The sequence below is a fragment of the Rattus norvegicus genome, chromosome 4, assembly GCF_036323735.1.
Source record: "Rattus norvegicus strain BN/NHsdMcwi chromosome 4, GRCr8, whole genome shotgun sequence".
Taxonomy (NCBI): Eukaryota; Metazoa; Chordata; class Mammalia; order Rodentia; family Muridae; genus Rattus; species Rattus norvegicus.
In genome coordinates, this window is record NC_086022.1 from 18,444,456 (window position 1) to 18,458,874 (window position 14,419).

A 14,419-nucleotide genomic window follows, 5' to 3' on the forward strand; every position below is an offset into this window, starting at 1 on the left:
TCTGTTTACTCACTTCAGGATTTGGCTTTGTCAAATATTCAGGGAAAATGTTCTGTAGGAAACATTTTGGCAAACATCAATAAATTGGATCATAAACTCAAATTGGAATGATGTAAATATATGTATATGTACAAAATCCTCTCCCTCCTTGGTTCATTGTTCTGTGTTTCAAATTCAAAGAACTTTTAGTGGATGGAAGATATATTAAGGGAAGCCTTTCTGCTGTGGTCCTGAAGGAAATTCAGTAGTTTGGAATTAGTGGTTACGAATGAAAGAAACTTACCCAGACCAAAGTCAAGGGTACAGAGAAGGTTTCCGCCCTGCCCAGAGGCACCTATGTTCATTTGAAAAAGTATCAACAACAGTACCCAAATGCAGGAGTACTGGCCTCACTTTCCAAGTTAGTTTGATTCTAGCAAACTAGAAAGACAGTAACTATACTGCAGAGAACCAGAGCAATGAATTAATTGTATTAATGTGCACTGAAACTTCTGTTATTGCCAAGACCATTCTGTCTCTTATCTACTTGTTAATTCTGGCTACATCACCTTCATCAAGATGTAACCTCAAAACCCAGTAGCATAAAACCAGTATGTTTGGCACCCAGTCATATCGGGGCAAGTTTATTAGGGAGAAACCTTCTTGTTCCTGAAGCAACAAAGCAGTTAACGGAATTACTTTACTAATTGTCTCTCTATGTATACTGTTTTATTGAAGTACCCTTACACTAGACTTAAAGTAACAAAGTAACTACCTATTTCATTATAAAATAAATAAATAAAACTAGACACGTGAAATATTTTACTGGCCTGAGAAGATAGAATCCCTAAAACAAATGTTTAAATGTTTAATAGTATGGGTACAAAAATTGTTTGGGTAAGCAATGTTAATCAAGCAAGTAGTTAAGTAGATTTTATTATTTCTTAATCTATACTCTTAAAAACTGGTAGAATTTAAGCATGAGCTCACACAGCAGACAAAAAAAGAATATGATCATTCAAAAAAAAAGATATAACCAAGCATTATTTGAATTCAAAGGAGCACTGGCTTGATATAATTAATATAAAAAACCCTCAAATATAGTTATTCACAAATAGAAGTTACTACATTGTCACTTTACTTGTTTCATTACAAGTGCTGAGGATTTAAGGTGAACTATTCCCTCTCCCTGAACTATTTACCTGCCATCTCTCTGTGTAGAGTATTAAAGATAAGAATTCCTATTACACACACACACACACACACACACACACACACTACATTGTTCAATAATTATACAGTCATGACTTACATGTTTCCAAATGTTTGCCTTTAATGAAGAACGTGTTATATTGTACAATAAATGGTTTGAAATATACATACTATTATATACATATTATATATGATCATTAACTCAATTTTTTGGTAGTATTATCTTTCTTGGTAGTATTATTAATATAGAATTACAAAGAAGGGAAGGGTTGGATCAGGAGAGGCTTGCTTGATCAGGGTTGATGGTGGGGGTGGGGGGAAGGGAACTGCCACTGCTCCAGGTCTTTTTGTTTTATTACTTGTGGTTTCCACCCAGATCATCATAGATTATTGTCTCTGTTAACCCATTGTCTGAAACTATCTTTGGAGAAAAAACAAAGTCATTGTCTTCTAGGATACCATATTATAAACCGACAAGAACAATGGCTGGGTACTGATCAGTTAATCATTTCTTCATTCAACAAAATTTGTTCATATAAACTTTCTTGTGTAGCATGTGAGTACTACCATCATTCTGAATCAAATCTTTAATAATTTGATCTGAGCTCATAATGAGAACCCATAAAACGAGAGTTTGGAAATAGTGGTTACAAATGAAGGAAAACTACCCAGAACAAAATGAACGGTAGAGAAAGGGTTTCTAACCTGCCCAGTGGCACCCACATTCATTTGAAAAAGTATCAAATAACAGTGCCCAAATGTCAAATTCACGAGTGTTGGCCTCACTTCCCAAGTTAGTTTTCGTAATCTTTGAGACAATCAGTTGTATCAAAGCACAGTTTTGTAGCATAAATAATTGGTAGCATGAATAAATCAAAAAGTTTAAGAAAATGTGTGTCCTATGGAAAAAATGGACAAAACTTTGAGAGCATAGAATTAAATTTTGTGTACTATGAAAAAATAAATGTTACATAGGAAAAAAAAAGAGAGTAGTCATGAATATTCAGGAAGGCACTGAAAGTTTGATTTTGAAGAAGCTTATAATTTGAAAAGACTATAAGAATAATTAATGGACAGAGAAAAGCTTTGGGCTGCAACTAAATGCAATAAAGAGGGACAGGCTACAGAGCAACATGGAGGAAAGATAGAAAGATTGTAAAAGTCAGGTGGTTGGCTCCAAGGAAGCAGTGTTTTCAGTCACATATATGAACTCACAGAGACTGTGACAGTATGCAGAAGACCCACACGAGTTCAAAGAAGGCAAAAAGCCAGCAAAGAGAAGAGAAGAGGACACAAATTGCCACCCCCTAACCAAGAATCTATACAATCAATACGTGCTGGGGGAAAAAAAATCAGGTTTCTTCAATGCAGCATCACTTTTAGTGATTTATATACACAACAGGAAAGGTCATATTAGGACCAAGAAGTAGTTGGTCTACACAAAATGGACTCCATGTTTTATTGCGCACCTTTTGTTTGTTATGACTTGGTTTAGGTTTTTTTTTTTGTTTATTTGTCTAATTTGCTTTGTTAATGTTTCTGTGTTTGATTTTCATTTGAGAGAGAGAAAATGAATGAATGAATGAATGAATGAATGAATGAATGAATGAATGAATTTGGGTGGACTTGGTGGTGAATAGAAGGGTAAGATCTTGGAGGATTTGCTGTTGGGGGAGAGAAAAACATGATCAAAGTGTATTGTAAAGTATTAAAAGTTAGAGAACTTAACAGAGAAATTAGAATAAACAAGAGGTGGATACAGAGTGTACTTGGATTTGAGAAGCTTTAAACACTATGAAGATTAATGAATTGGTGCTTTAATAAACACAGTTGCTATATTATTTTCAGTAAGATGAAAGGAAACATGCATAAGAGAGCAGTACCATCAATAGACCAGTGGTATAATTAAGGCCTTCCCATGTAAAAAAAGTCCATCTAATTGTTATAAATGTGAATTATTTCATCAATTTTATAATCTCAAGATATCAATTTTTTCTTAATTAATCAATAGGAAATATAACAGATTCGATAATATAACCTTGAATAGTATGACCCTTAAATGGCTGTGGTCATGAAATGAAGACACAAAAGCTATAGAGGAATAAGCATTTCTCACACAAATCTTTGTAGAAGAGAGTTAAAGATGGTTTTCACGGGCTAGAAATGTCATTGTCTATAGGTCCACTATATCACAAAAGGCCTGAAGTGGTGAAGCTTAAGGAAAAACTATTGATGAATAGATGTATTAGAATTTTAGATAAAGGGATTAAATCAGGGAAGGAAGGAAAACACAGAACTTTATCATAAGATGTCCAGTTGGCTTGTTGATGGAAATACATAGGTCCCAAAACTCCAAAACAGGAGTCAGTTTCTAAAAAAGGGTGTTTCAGTCATGAGGCTGTATATTTTCTTGTTTCATATTTTCAGCACTGCTGGTATACATGGTTTCTAATGTGTATCATGCACATGCATGTGCGTGCATACACGCGCGCGCGTGCGCACACACACACACACACACACACACACACCATTCCACACTTCCCTTCTTAATTTTGCTCTTTGAAAACTAGTGATGCAATGACTGATTAAGGAGTTGTATTATGTGTAAAAACACAATCCTGCAATCCTCAAACATGGTTCCCAGTGGTTCTATAGAACAGGATCCCAAAGAGGAAATATCCATATTTATGTAATTCTTCTTCAAGGGTTTATGATCTTCATTTAATAAAGACTACTTACAATATCTTGAATTGCCCAACTTTGGAAGAAAGGGATTTTGTTGTTGTTGTTGTTGTTGTTGTTGTTGTTGTTGTTGTTGCTGCTGCTGCTGCTGCTGCTGTTGCTGCTGCTGTTATCTTCATTGTTGTTGCTGTTGTCATCATCGTAGTTGAAAGCTTTGGATTAATAACATTTAGAAGTAGCTTAACTTACTGTTTTTTGACTAAGGGAATATTGCCACAGGTTCACTTGAAACGTTACTTTAAAACCAGTGAACTAGACTGTTGGGGGGAGGGCGGCAATGGGGGGAGGGTTGGGAGGGGAACACCCATAAGGAAGGGGAGGAGGGAGGGGGATGATTGCCCGGAAATTGGGAAAGGGAATAACACTCGAAATGTATATAAGAAATACTCAAGTTAATTAAAAAAAAAAAGCAACAAGGATGGCTTCATCCTTTACACACTGGTCCTTTTCATAAACATTAACCAAGAGAGAACCCTTTCTGTGGACAGCATTCCTGCTTCAAGTGTGTGACAAAGTTACACAAGTGTTCACAAGGTGCTCCTTTTATTCTGACTAAACATAGCAAGGTTCTAGAAGCTTCCATGTTGACTACAAGAAACAAACCAAACTTGTTTCCTTTTTGCAGGAAGTTGTCCTTGAAGAAGGAACCATTGCTTTCAAAAACTGGGTGAAAACGGGCACCACTGTGTACAGACAGTTTTGGATCTTTGACGTGCAAAACCCAGATGAAGTGGCAAAGAATAGCAGCAAGATCAAGGTTAAACAGAGAGGTCCTTACACATACAGGTGAGTGGACTCTTCAGGAGTAGTGGTCTCACTCTGTTTCTGAGAACTCTTCCTCCTAAGGATTCCATGGCATTGAAGTGTACTTAATCTTGCCAACAAAATTTACATCAAAATGTTTTCCCTACAAGTAAAGGATCCTAGTCTACAGATTTAGGTTCTACCAATATATGCTACCCAAATGTTACCATATATTATATCAAAAAGAGCTATAGAATTTATTATCATTTTAAAGCTACTAAGTAGCTCCCCTACTAAAAACTTTATGGATGGTTTGTTTGACACTTGAGTCATGTTCCAAAATGTCCAGTTGGCATACTGAGAGATTTATGAATACATGATGAACATCTTAGAAGGAAACAGGTATCTGACTTCTGTGATTATCCTGGTGTGGCCTCTAGGTCAGAAACAACCGTAACACCCATCAACTGCTACAACAAGTGGATGGAACAGACTCTACCTGGTTATTTCAAACTCCTTTGTGGAAATCAGATATGAGTTCAGTGTTGAGAACCACAGAAATGAAATGATTGTGCATAGATGCAGCCCCTGCTAAGTGTCGAAGTCAGATATGCATTGAGATTTAAATAGCAATTTAAAGCTTACAATGTTTCACGCTCTTATACTTTTAAATATTTTAATAGTTTATTTAATAAAGTTATAAATAAAATTTGAAATAAGTGCATCTAGGGGAAATACTAATTCAGCACCTTTTGTTGGAAGAAAAAGAAAGTGGAAGAAGCAGAAGGAGAAGGTTGAGGAGGAAGGAAGAGGAGGAGGGGGAAGAGGAGGGAGAGGGAGAGGAGGAGGAGGGGGGGCACAAAATGATACCACCAAATGTTGTCCACATTCATATAGAGATTGATAGGAGCTGGTAGTCATATTTCTACATACAGTTTTTTTATATTTAAATTATAAACTGTCTTCTTTTCCACTTTTAGAGTAGTCAAAGGCACTTAAAACAAACTATTCTACTATAAGATTTATGCCTATAACTTATAACGTATTTCTGTACAGAACTATAAAAGGATAGATTATATATCTGTTTTGCTTCTTAAGTCAACAGAGAAAGCTGGGAAGGAATAGGATTTACAGCAAGCTCTTCTCGTATTGCAATTTCAAACTGTCCTTGATGAAGTATGCTTCTAGTCTCAAGAATTCATCAACCTGGAATTTCTTTAGCTGGCCTAGTTGCCTCAAACAAAGGAAGAAGAATCAGATTTAAGAAATCTCAAAAAAAAGTTCACTATATTGAGGTATTCTGTGTGTTAGGTGAGAGTATGACTTACATGCCTTTGATGATACTTGAATCCATTTTAAGTTGAAGATGTTGAAAAATATGCCCCCTAAAACAGAAGCACGGGTTGGTTTGGCCAATGATTGTTAAAACGATATAGACAAGTCATTAATTGTCAGTATAAGACATGATCGAAGCATAAAATTGCATGGTCTAATATCATAATTATATCTCAATCTATAATAATTCTTATACTATAATTCCTTCTAGATATTTTACCTTTTAAATTTTATGTCTTCTTTGGCAAGAATAGTACTAAAGGCATCATGTAATCATGTGCAGAAGGCTATTTCTCTTGACATTGTTAACAAATATATCCAAAGACATCCATTTTTTTTATTTTAAAATTTGAACAATACCAACCCACCAGACACTGCAGAGCTCCCAGGGACTAAGCTACCAATCAAAGAGTACACAGGGCAGGCCCCATGGCTCCAGCTGCAGATGTAGCAGAAAATGACCTTGTTGGGGATCAATGGGAGGAGAGGTCCTTGGCACTTCCAAAGCTAGACGCCCTACTGTTGGAGAATGTCAGGGCTGGGAGGTGGAAGGAAGTAAGTGAGTGAGTGTGTGAGTGGGTGAGTGAGGAGTGGGTGGATGAACAAGGTCATAGAAGCAGGGGGAGGGAGGAAGGGCTAGGGAGTTTCCAGAGGGGAAACCTGGAAAGGGGATAACATTTGAAATGTGGATAAAGAAAATATCCAATAAAAAAAATTGAGTGATTATGCTCTTTCAAAATAACTTTCCTAAGATGAGGCATGCTTTACTGCTTTTGTTTTCTCTTACTGAGTGCCATCTACTGGTTTGATGTTGTAAGTGCCAGTTAGGAAAAAAAATGAATCATAATTATTTAGCTTTTGTTTCACTTAGTCATCCCTGCATTGAAGTCTCTGAAATTGCTGTAGCCTTACTTGAATCGATACTGATGGTACCTGAATGTTAAATAGATATTTTATGAGAAAGGCATTACTAGGAATTTAGTGCCTTGGGTTCTTTCAGTGTTAGGTTGCTTAAGTATCTTACTCAACGGAGAATAAATGATAAAGCTTTTTTTTTCAGATTTTTTTTTATTAACTTGAGTATTTATTTACATTTCGAGTGTTATTCCCTTTCCCGGTTTCCGGGCAAACATCCCCCTAATTCCTCCTCCTCCCCTTCTTTATGGGTGTTCCCCTCCCCATCCTCCCCCCATTGCCTCACAAAGCCTATTGTCTATTTTAACTCAGTTCATTTTAGTCTACTTTCTATTCCAGGTTTAATACCCTTTGGTTCAGTTGCCAGAGATGTGGTAATAGCTAATGTTTATCATGAATTTCTCTTAGTGTAAATTGTGATTTGTTCTGGGTTCAAATAGATTTTGTTGAATAAATTGAGACATTTGTCATGCAAGACTTTGACCCCCCCCCCCATTTCGTTGACTTCTGTTTGTTTCAGAGTTCGTTATTTAGCCAAGGAAAGTATAACTCAGGACCCCAAAGACAGCACTGTCTCTTTTGTACAACCCAATGGAGCCATCTTTGAGCCTTCACTGTCTGTTGGAACAGAGAATGACAACTTCACAGTTCTCAATCTGGCTGTGGCAGTAAGTGAATAGCAGAAGCTATGTGGACCATTTCGGAGCATGTCACAATTAACCTCAGAAGTATCCTCATCATTTGGCTTGAGTTGTTTTACTACTTCAAAAAACTAAAACTGTTTTGTACTATTTTGTCATCTGGAGAGATGACCCGATCAGCATACTCAATTGACTTAATTGATTGATTATTTAGTATAATTTAAAACTAGCTCTTATAAAAAGTAATCTTCTAAGGGGTTAGAAAAAATGCCACTAATTATAATTTTAGATTAGGCAAAATTTGGCAGACTTTAAAGGTTTGTTTGATTTTAATTGAACTCAGTTGTTATATTTAATTCATTTATTTAAGAAATATAATATACTGATTTCTCAGATACTGATATTTTTTGTAGGCTGTACCACATATCTACCAAAACTCATTTTTTCAAGGTGTGCTCAACATATTTATCAAAAAGTCCAAGTCTTCTATGTTCCAAACACGAAGTTTGAAAGAACTCTTGTGGGGTTATGAAGATCCATTCTTGAGTTTGATTCCATATCCTATAAGTACCACAGTTGGTGTGTTTTATCCTGTAAGTACCAAATATAAATGTTTGTTATATTTTTAAGTATGTTAATAAAATGATAATGGGAAACATTTATAATTTCACATATTATTAGCCTTACTAGTTAATCTGTGAACATATCATATCATTATTTTTAAAGTCAAAATCTTTCATGTTATCAGTTTTCATAGTGAATTATTACTTAATATGTTTGACTAAATTAATTTTACTTTAAAAATTAGCCAAATTTTATTCTTATAGAAAATTAGAAATTCACCTGTAAATATTTGCATGTTGTATTTACTTTTAATTTTTCTAGAGAATCAAGGTTAATAAGTCTTTGTATACAAATCAGACATAATAATCATATCTTTCCTCATTTTCTAGAGCCTTAATTATATTAAAGTTTCGATGAATAAGTTACTGTGAATTTTCACTTGAGATACTCAGCAAGCTTCTCTTAGTGAGAATTGCCAGTGAACTTCAAGAATGGCAGTTTGGTGATTCTTTTATATATATATATATATATATATATATATATATATATATATATATATATATATAATTCATATATATATAATTCATATATATATATATTAAATGTAGGTTTATTGGGAAACTACTCTCAGGCAAGTTCACTGATGCCAAGGACTGAGGCCAGGGAAGTCTACATCTTCAGATAAAAGGAGTAGGGTGGGGGCAGGGAGAGAAAGAGAGAAGGGGATGCTCACAGAGAGAGCTGAGAGGAAGAAGAGAGAAGTCCAGCTTGGTGATTCCTGCTCTACTTAGCCTCAGCTTTAAGTTTTAGATTCCCAGCATGATAAGAACAACACGGCTAACCCATGTCTCTGTTTTGATGGTTGTATACTGGACACTGGACAGCAGTGCTGCTTCGGTTCTTCCGTTCCTTGTGGCTAATGTTTCAGGTTACTCGTTGTATATTAGTTAAACATTGACAGAGAAGTCTGAAGGAATTAAAGTCTATTATTATTTGGACAAAATCATTGCAGCTCCTTCTTTGGCTGAGAGATGTTTTTAATTTTGTTTGTATGATCTTGTTCATGTTAGTAACCACTACTAATGACTTCAGAATTTAGAGTATACTTAGGAATCTGTAGAAGCTTTGTTAAGTTTAACTCAGTGTGTCCTTACCTGAGAGCATGACAGCTGGATAACTCACAGCAATGCTGGAAAGGTACCTATTAGCCTTGTTACTTATTTTCTTATATTTTGGGTGAGCATATAACACTTATTTGTGGACAACCTTTATATTTTAACATGAAAATACTTTAAGTTCAAAATGTAAAATTCATGTTGTGTCATATATCACAAATGATAAAAAAAATGTTGCTGAATGACTGGCCCCTTTTTGAAAAATGTGAAAGTAAGGTACGCATACGTGTTATGACAGAGTAAATAAATGTTGATCCATGAGTAATCTTTTATTCATATTTTTCAGTACAATAACACTGTAGATGGAGTTTATAAAGTTTTCAATGGAAAGGATAACATAAGCAAAGTTGCCATAATTGATACCTATAAAGGGAAAAGGTAAGGAACTCTGTGTGTGTGTGTGTGTGTGTGTGTGTGTGTGTGTGTGTGTGAGAGAGAGAGAGAGAGAGAGAGAGAGAGAGAGAGAGAGAGAGAGAGTAAGACAGGAAAAAATAGACACAGAGGGTGAAAGACAGACAGACAGACAGACAGAGATGCAAGCAGACTAGGGTATTCTAATGTGCTATTAGTATTACTTTACTATTACAGTTAAGGCACAAGCATCAGCCTATAAAACAGACATGGCTAAAGGGAAATCTTAGCAACTTTTTTTTTTCTGCCAGACATTATTCTCCTCACGGCACTGTCTTGTTCATAACCAACCTGATTAACAGTCAGCAGCATGAACATATGAAAACTTTGCCTTTATTCATAGCTTCTCTTAGAGAAATGCAGCATTAATTTTTTTCTCTGCAGCATGTCTAACACTACAGTTCATCCATACAATTAGATGATAATGAGTTGAAACATCAAAAAGTCTATGAGGTAGGCAAACATTGTGCTTTTTAAAATGACCATATGAAAAAATTATACCTTACACTAATCTTTTCCAAATGACTCAAAACAGGTGAGTGTTTAAAGTGAATTCATACACCTTTATAATTTTACTGCCATGCCAACTTTTTCTACTGATAGAAAATGAAATTAGTATTTCAAGGAAAATTAACATAATATACAATGCCACCTTTGAAAAGGTTAAAGAACACAATAGATTCATGAATCTATACTTTTCTGTATCTCCGTTCCTGACAATTTATCTGGAAGAATACTAATTTTTGATATCAGTAAAATAGGAAGAAAACTCATAAATATCAGAAGAAAAAGAATCCTCGAGGTTGTGAGATTGTGCATGCAGTTGATTTAGATGCATGTATCCTCATTAAGTATAACTAACACCACTTCCTTTAAAAAGATTAATCAGCAGTGTATATGATAAACTAGTAGATATTTTTAGGAGTAGACAGCACTAGTGTTTTTTTTTATTTCTCACTCAAAATATTAAAAAATATTCATGGAGATTAAGTGCTAATATTTTTAATCTGGTCCAGATATAAATATACATAATTTAGATAATAAAGGACAAATAAGTTCTGTCCCATTTTAATACTGGTTTCTGAGTTTCTGATATTAATAAACTGGGAAAAATGTAAAACATGTAAAATGTACAATGAGGAAAAGTAAACATTAAATATTTACATATTTTGAAATCTATGAATCCACAGCCTTGATACTCTGCCTTCTTCTTCTTGTCCTTCTTCTTCTTGTCCTTCTTCTTCTTCTCCTTCTCCTTCGTCTTCCTCTTCTTCTTCTTTTTCTTCTTCTTCTTCATCTTCCCCCCCTCCTCCTCCTCCTCCTACTCTTCCTTCTTCTCCTTCTTCTCCTTCTGCTTCTCCTTCTTCTTCTTTTTTCTCCCACTATTATGTGATGGGAAGCTCATGTCAGGAATGTCCTTAATACCTTTTTTTCTATCAGGATGAACACTGAACAAATTTCCACATAATTGATTTCTCTCAAGGAAACCAATTCCTGCTTGGAGATCTACTCTCTCATATTTTCTTCCAGAACCATGTCTGTCAGAGTGCTTTCTAAGGAGCTTGGCATCTAGCTGCTTATGTTTATGGTCTGTCCTCTTCTGTTGCCCAGTATTTCCTTCATAGTGATAAGATTAGGGGAGAAAACAAATATGGATTGAGTGAGGTTGAATAGTTACTAAACCTTTAGTGTCAACGCCTCTGTTCTGTACTGTGTTGAAGAAAGAAGTGTTTCAAAGTTGAAAGAGTAATATGAGTATGGTGTTCTTGAAATGAGAGTATTTGTTTATCTTCTTTCTTTCATTCCTAAGGAATTTGTCCTATTGGAAAAGTTATTGCGACATGATTAATGGCACAGGTAAGAATCTTTGTTGTCATAAACATAGTGAGAAAAACTTCACGTTTTCCCACAAATCTACCCCTCTTCTAGCCAAGAAAATCCAGGTTGAGGGGCTATGATTACCAGTCAGTATAATTCAGAGTCTATTTTTGGGTTGGGTGGGAATAGGATATGTCCTAAACGGGATAGGATTTTTTCAGATTAACCATGGAAAATAAGCCTTGTTTCATTAAAAGAACAGTTCTTCTTTGTAAAGTAACTCTCTTAGGACTTTGTCATCTAAAAAGTAGGTAGGAACAAATGTAGAGGTATAGTTATTAGTCAATTGTTCCTCAGTAGTAGACTGACAATGAAGATGTGAATAAATACAATTTCACAAAGGATAACCTACCCACCCCACCCCCAGTAAGAAGCAGAGCTTAGGTAGAAGCAACAAGGTTGGAGAGCAGAAGCAACCTATTTTGGACATGTTGGTCAGCATGAGGGAGAAAAGGAAAAAATAAAACAAGGTTATATATATACTATAAGGAAGAATATATGCAAAAATGTGTTCTACATTAGATCTGGAATGCGAAGAAACAATATCTTTGCTTTAGGATATAGTTAGGTAACGGTTATTATTGTCCTTAATGAAAAACAAAGTACACAGTGTTCTTCCATGTATGAATTATGGTTGTACAACACAATGTTAATCAGATACCATGAAGTAATCTAAATCAAAGAAAAGCCTTTAATTAGTAAGAAGCACATACATAATATTTACAAAGTAGGAGAGGGAATACTTAATAGGAAAATGATATAATGAAGATGATGAAACTTTAAATAACAAAGGAAGCCTGGGGCTACCTTTCCAAAGACACAATTGAGAAATGCAGGTTTATTTACTTTTGTTCTTTCTCACAGAGTAGAAAAGATAGAGTGGTCACAATAAGGTTTTCCAAGGTCATTTTCCAAATAAATTGTCAAGTATTTCAATACTTTGTTATATAAGCCTAACACTCCTGTACTACGCTGTCCCTAAACAGTCATGAACGATGAATGCTTCATGCTTAAGAACTCTGTTTTTGGTCTCAGGAACTGAAGAGAACAGAGCTTTGGGAATTTATTAGTGATAAGGACTGGAACGTGAGTAATGAAACTAGGGATCTAGAAACAGACTCCAGAGGTAATCATAACAGGAAGAGAGATGAGTAACGAGGAGATGGTCCCTGTGAGAGGGACTCTCGATATGGGACTAGGAGGGGACAAATGACAGTGAAACAAAGACGCTAACATGTGTCCATCATAATTTAAAATCGCATCTTCTTGTGGTTTGAAGCACATCCACTAAAAGGAATGATACACATTTAGAATGTTTGTTTTCAGAAAAGCATCTCTTGGGTAGTGGGGATATAATTTGGTTAGGAAATAGTATGATAAAAAGTATAAGAACCCAAGTTTTGGTCTTAGGAACCATGAATGGAAACATTGAACATAGTTAAGTGTAGTAGTAATTCTACAGTTGAGTAGGCTGAGATGGGTGGATACCTAGAGTTCCTTCACTGGCCTGCCCAGCCAGTAAGCTTCAGGTCCCAATAAGAGCAAATTAAAGATGGACATTATCTATAGTGCTATGTACAAAGTTTCTCGCTGGTCTCCACACATACATGACCGTGTAAACAAAAGAAAACTGTGACTCCACTAATAACAATTTTATATTTCTTGACTATGGAAATTTGCAGATTTAGTTATTCTGTATCTGCAGCGATGTTTCAAAAAATAATGTAAGTGTTTGCAATATATAACCTTTTATTTGATTAATCACTAGATGCTCAAGTGTAGACAAATGCCTACTGGTCTGGAAATTTTAAACTATCTAGTCCTCGAAATGAAAGAATCAAACATTGGTAACAAGAGCACTATAACTTTCTTGATTCTTTATTCATATAAGCATAAATCAAGAACAAAATTTATAAAGTTAAAAAATAAAACTTGATGAGAAAAACACATGAACTTATAATTGAATGATATGCCAGAACATTTTACCCAAACACAACCAGTGGTGGTTCACTTTGGACATATTCATTAGTGGAACAGTGAAGAGTTATCTTCTCTGTGATAACTTCACTTCTTCAGTGTCTGCCATGAAAATTATACTGAAATTTGAATAAGCAATAAAATATCATCTTAAGTATAAAAATATTTTAAGCATTTATGAGAAATTCTAGCAAGGAAAAAATTAAAAATTATTAGTTCTGTTTAATGTTAAATGCTAGAACAATGCTGATACACTAGGGATACTAAAAGCATTTATGCCAAGAAAAGTGCCAAGCTGATAATAGGGTTGGATGCTTCAGAAACACATTCACAACTTTAACAGTGGCTTTACTAGGGTTTTTTATTTCATACCAGTAAATAGACATTGCATATATCTGTCAGTAATTTATGTAGTCTCCAGCCATGTGTGGTTTTTAGGAACTTGAATTATACCTGCAATTGCGGTTTCATTGTATTGCTGTGATACAACACTCTGATTTAGATCTACATGGGGAATAAAAGATGTATCTTATTTTTCTATTTCGCTACTGAGAAACTCAGAGCAGTCACTAAAGGCAGGAACTATTTTTTCAAAACTTTATGTGTGGATTCTGTTTGCTGGCTTGCTCTCAAGTTCGTGTTTAGGATCTTGCTTAGTTAACTTTCTCTTATAGGCCAGGACCATCATCCTAGAAAATAGCAGTACTCACAGTGGGCTGGGCCCTCCTCCATTGAATAATAATCAAGACACTCTGTATCTTAGACAGTTAGACAGTGTTCTATTCCTGTGAAGAGACACCAGGACCACAGCAATTCTTATAAAAGAGAGTATTTAATTGGAGCTTG

At 35.1% G+C, this 14,419-nt stretch overlaps 1 protein-coding gene across 3 annotated transcripts in view; it reads left to right on the top strand.

Moving 5' to 3' along the window:
- Window positions 1–14,419, top strand: part of Cd36-ps1 (CD36 molecule, pseudogene 1) — a 53,281-nt gene that overhangs the window by 13,504 nt on the left and 25,358 nt on the right. For all 3 annotated transcript variants that reach the window (XM_063286899.1, XM_063286900.1, XM_063286898.1), the window contains 5 exons: window positions 4,559–4,719; window positions 7,448–7,595; window positions 7,982–8,161; window positions 9,594–9,685; window positions 11,529–11,575. In XM_063286899.1, coding sequence (XP_063142969.1) covers window positions 4,559–4,719; window positions 7,448–7,595; window positions 7,982–8,161; window positions 9,594–9,685; window positions 11,529–11,575 — 628 coding nt within the window. The remainder of the gene's footprint in view (window positions 1–4,558; window positions 4,720–7,447; window positions 7,596–7,981; window positions 8,162–9,593; window positions 9,686–11,528; window positions 11,576–14,419) is intronic.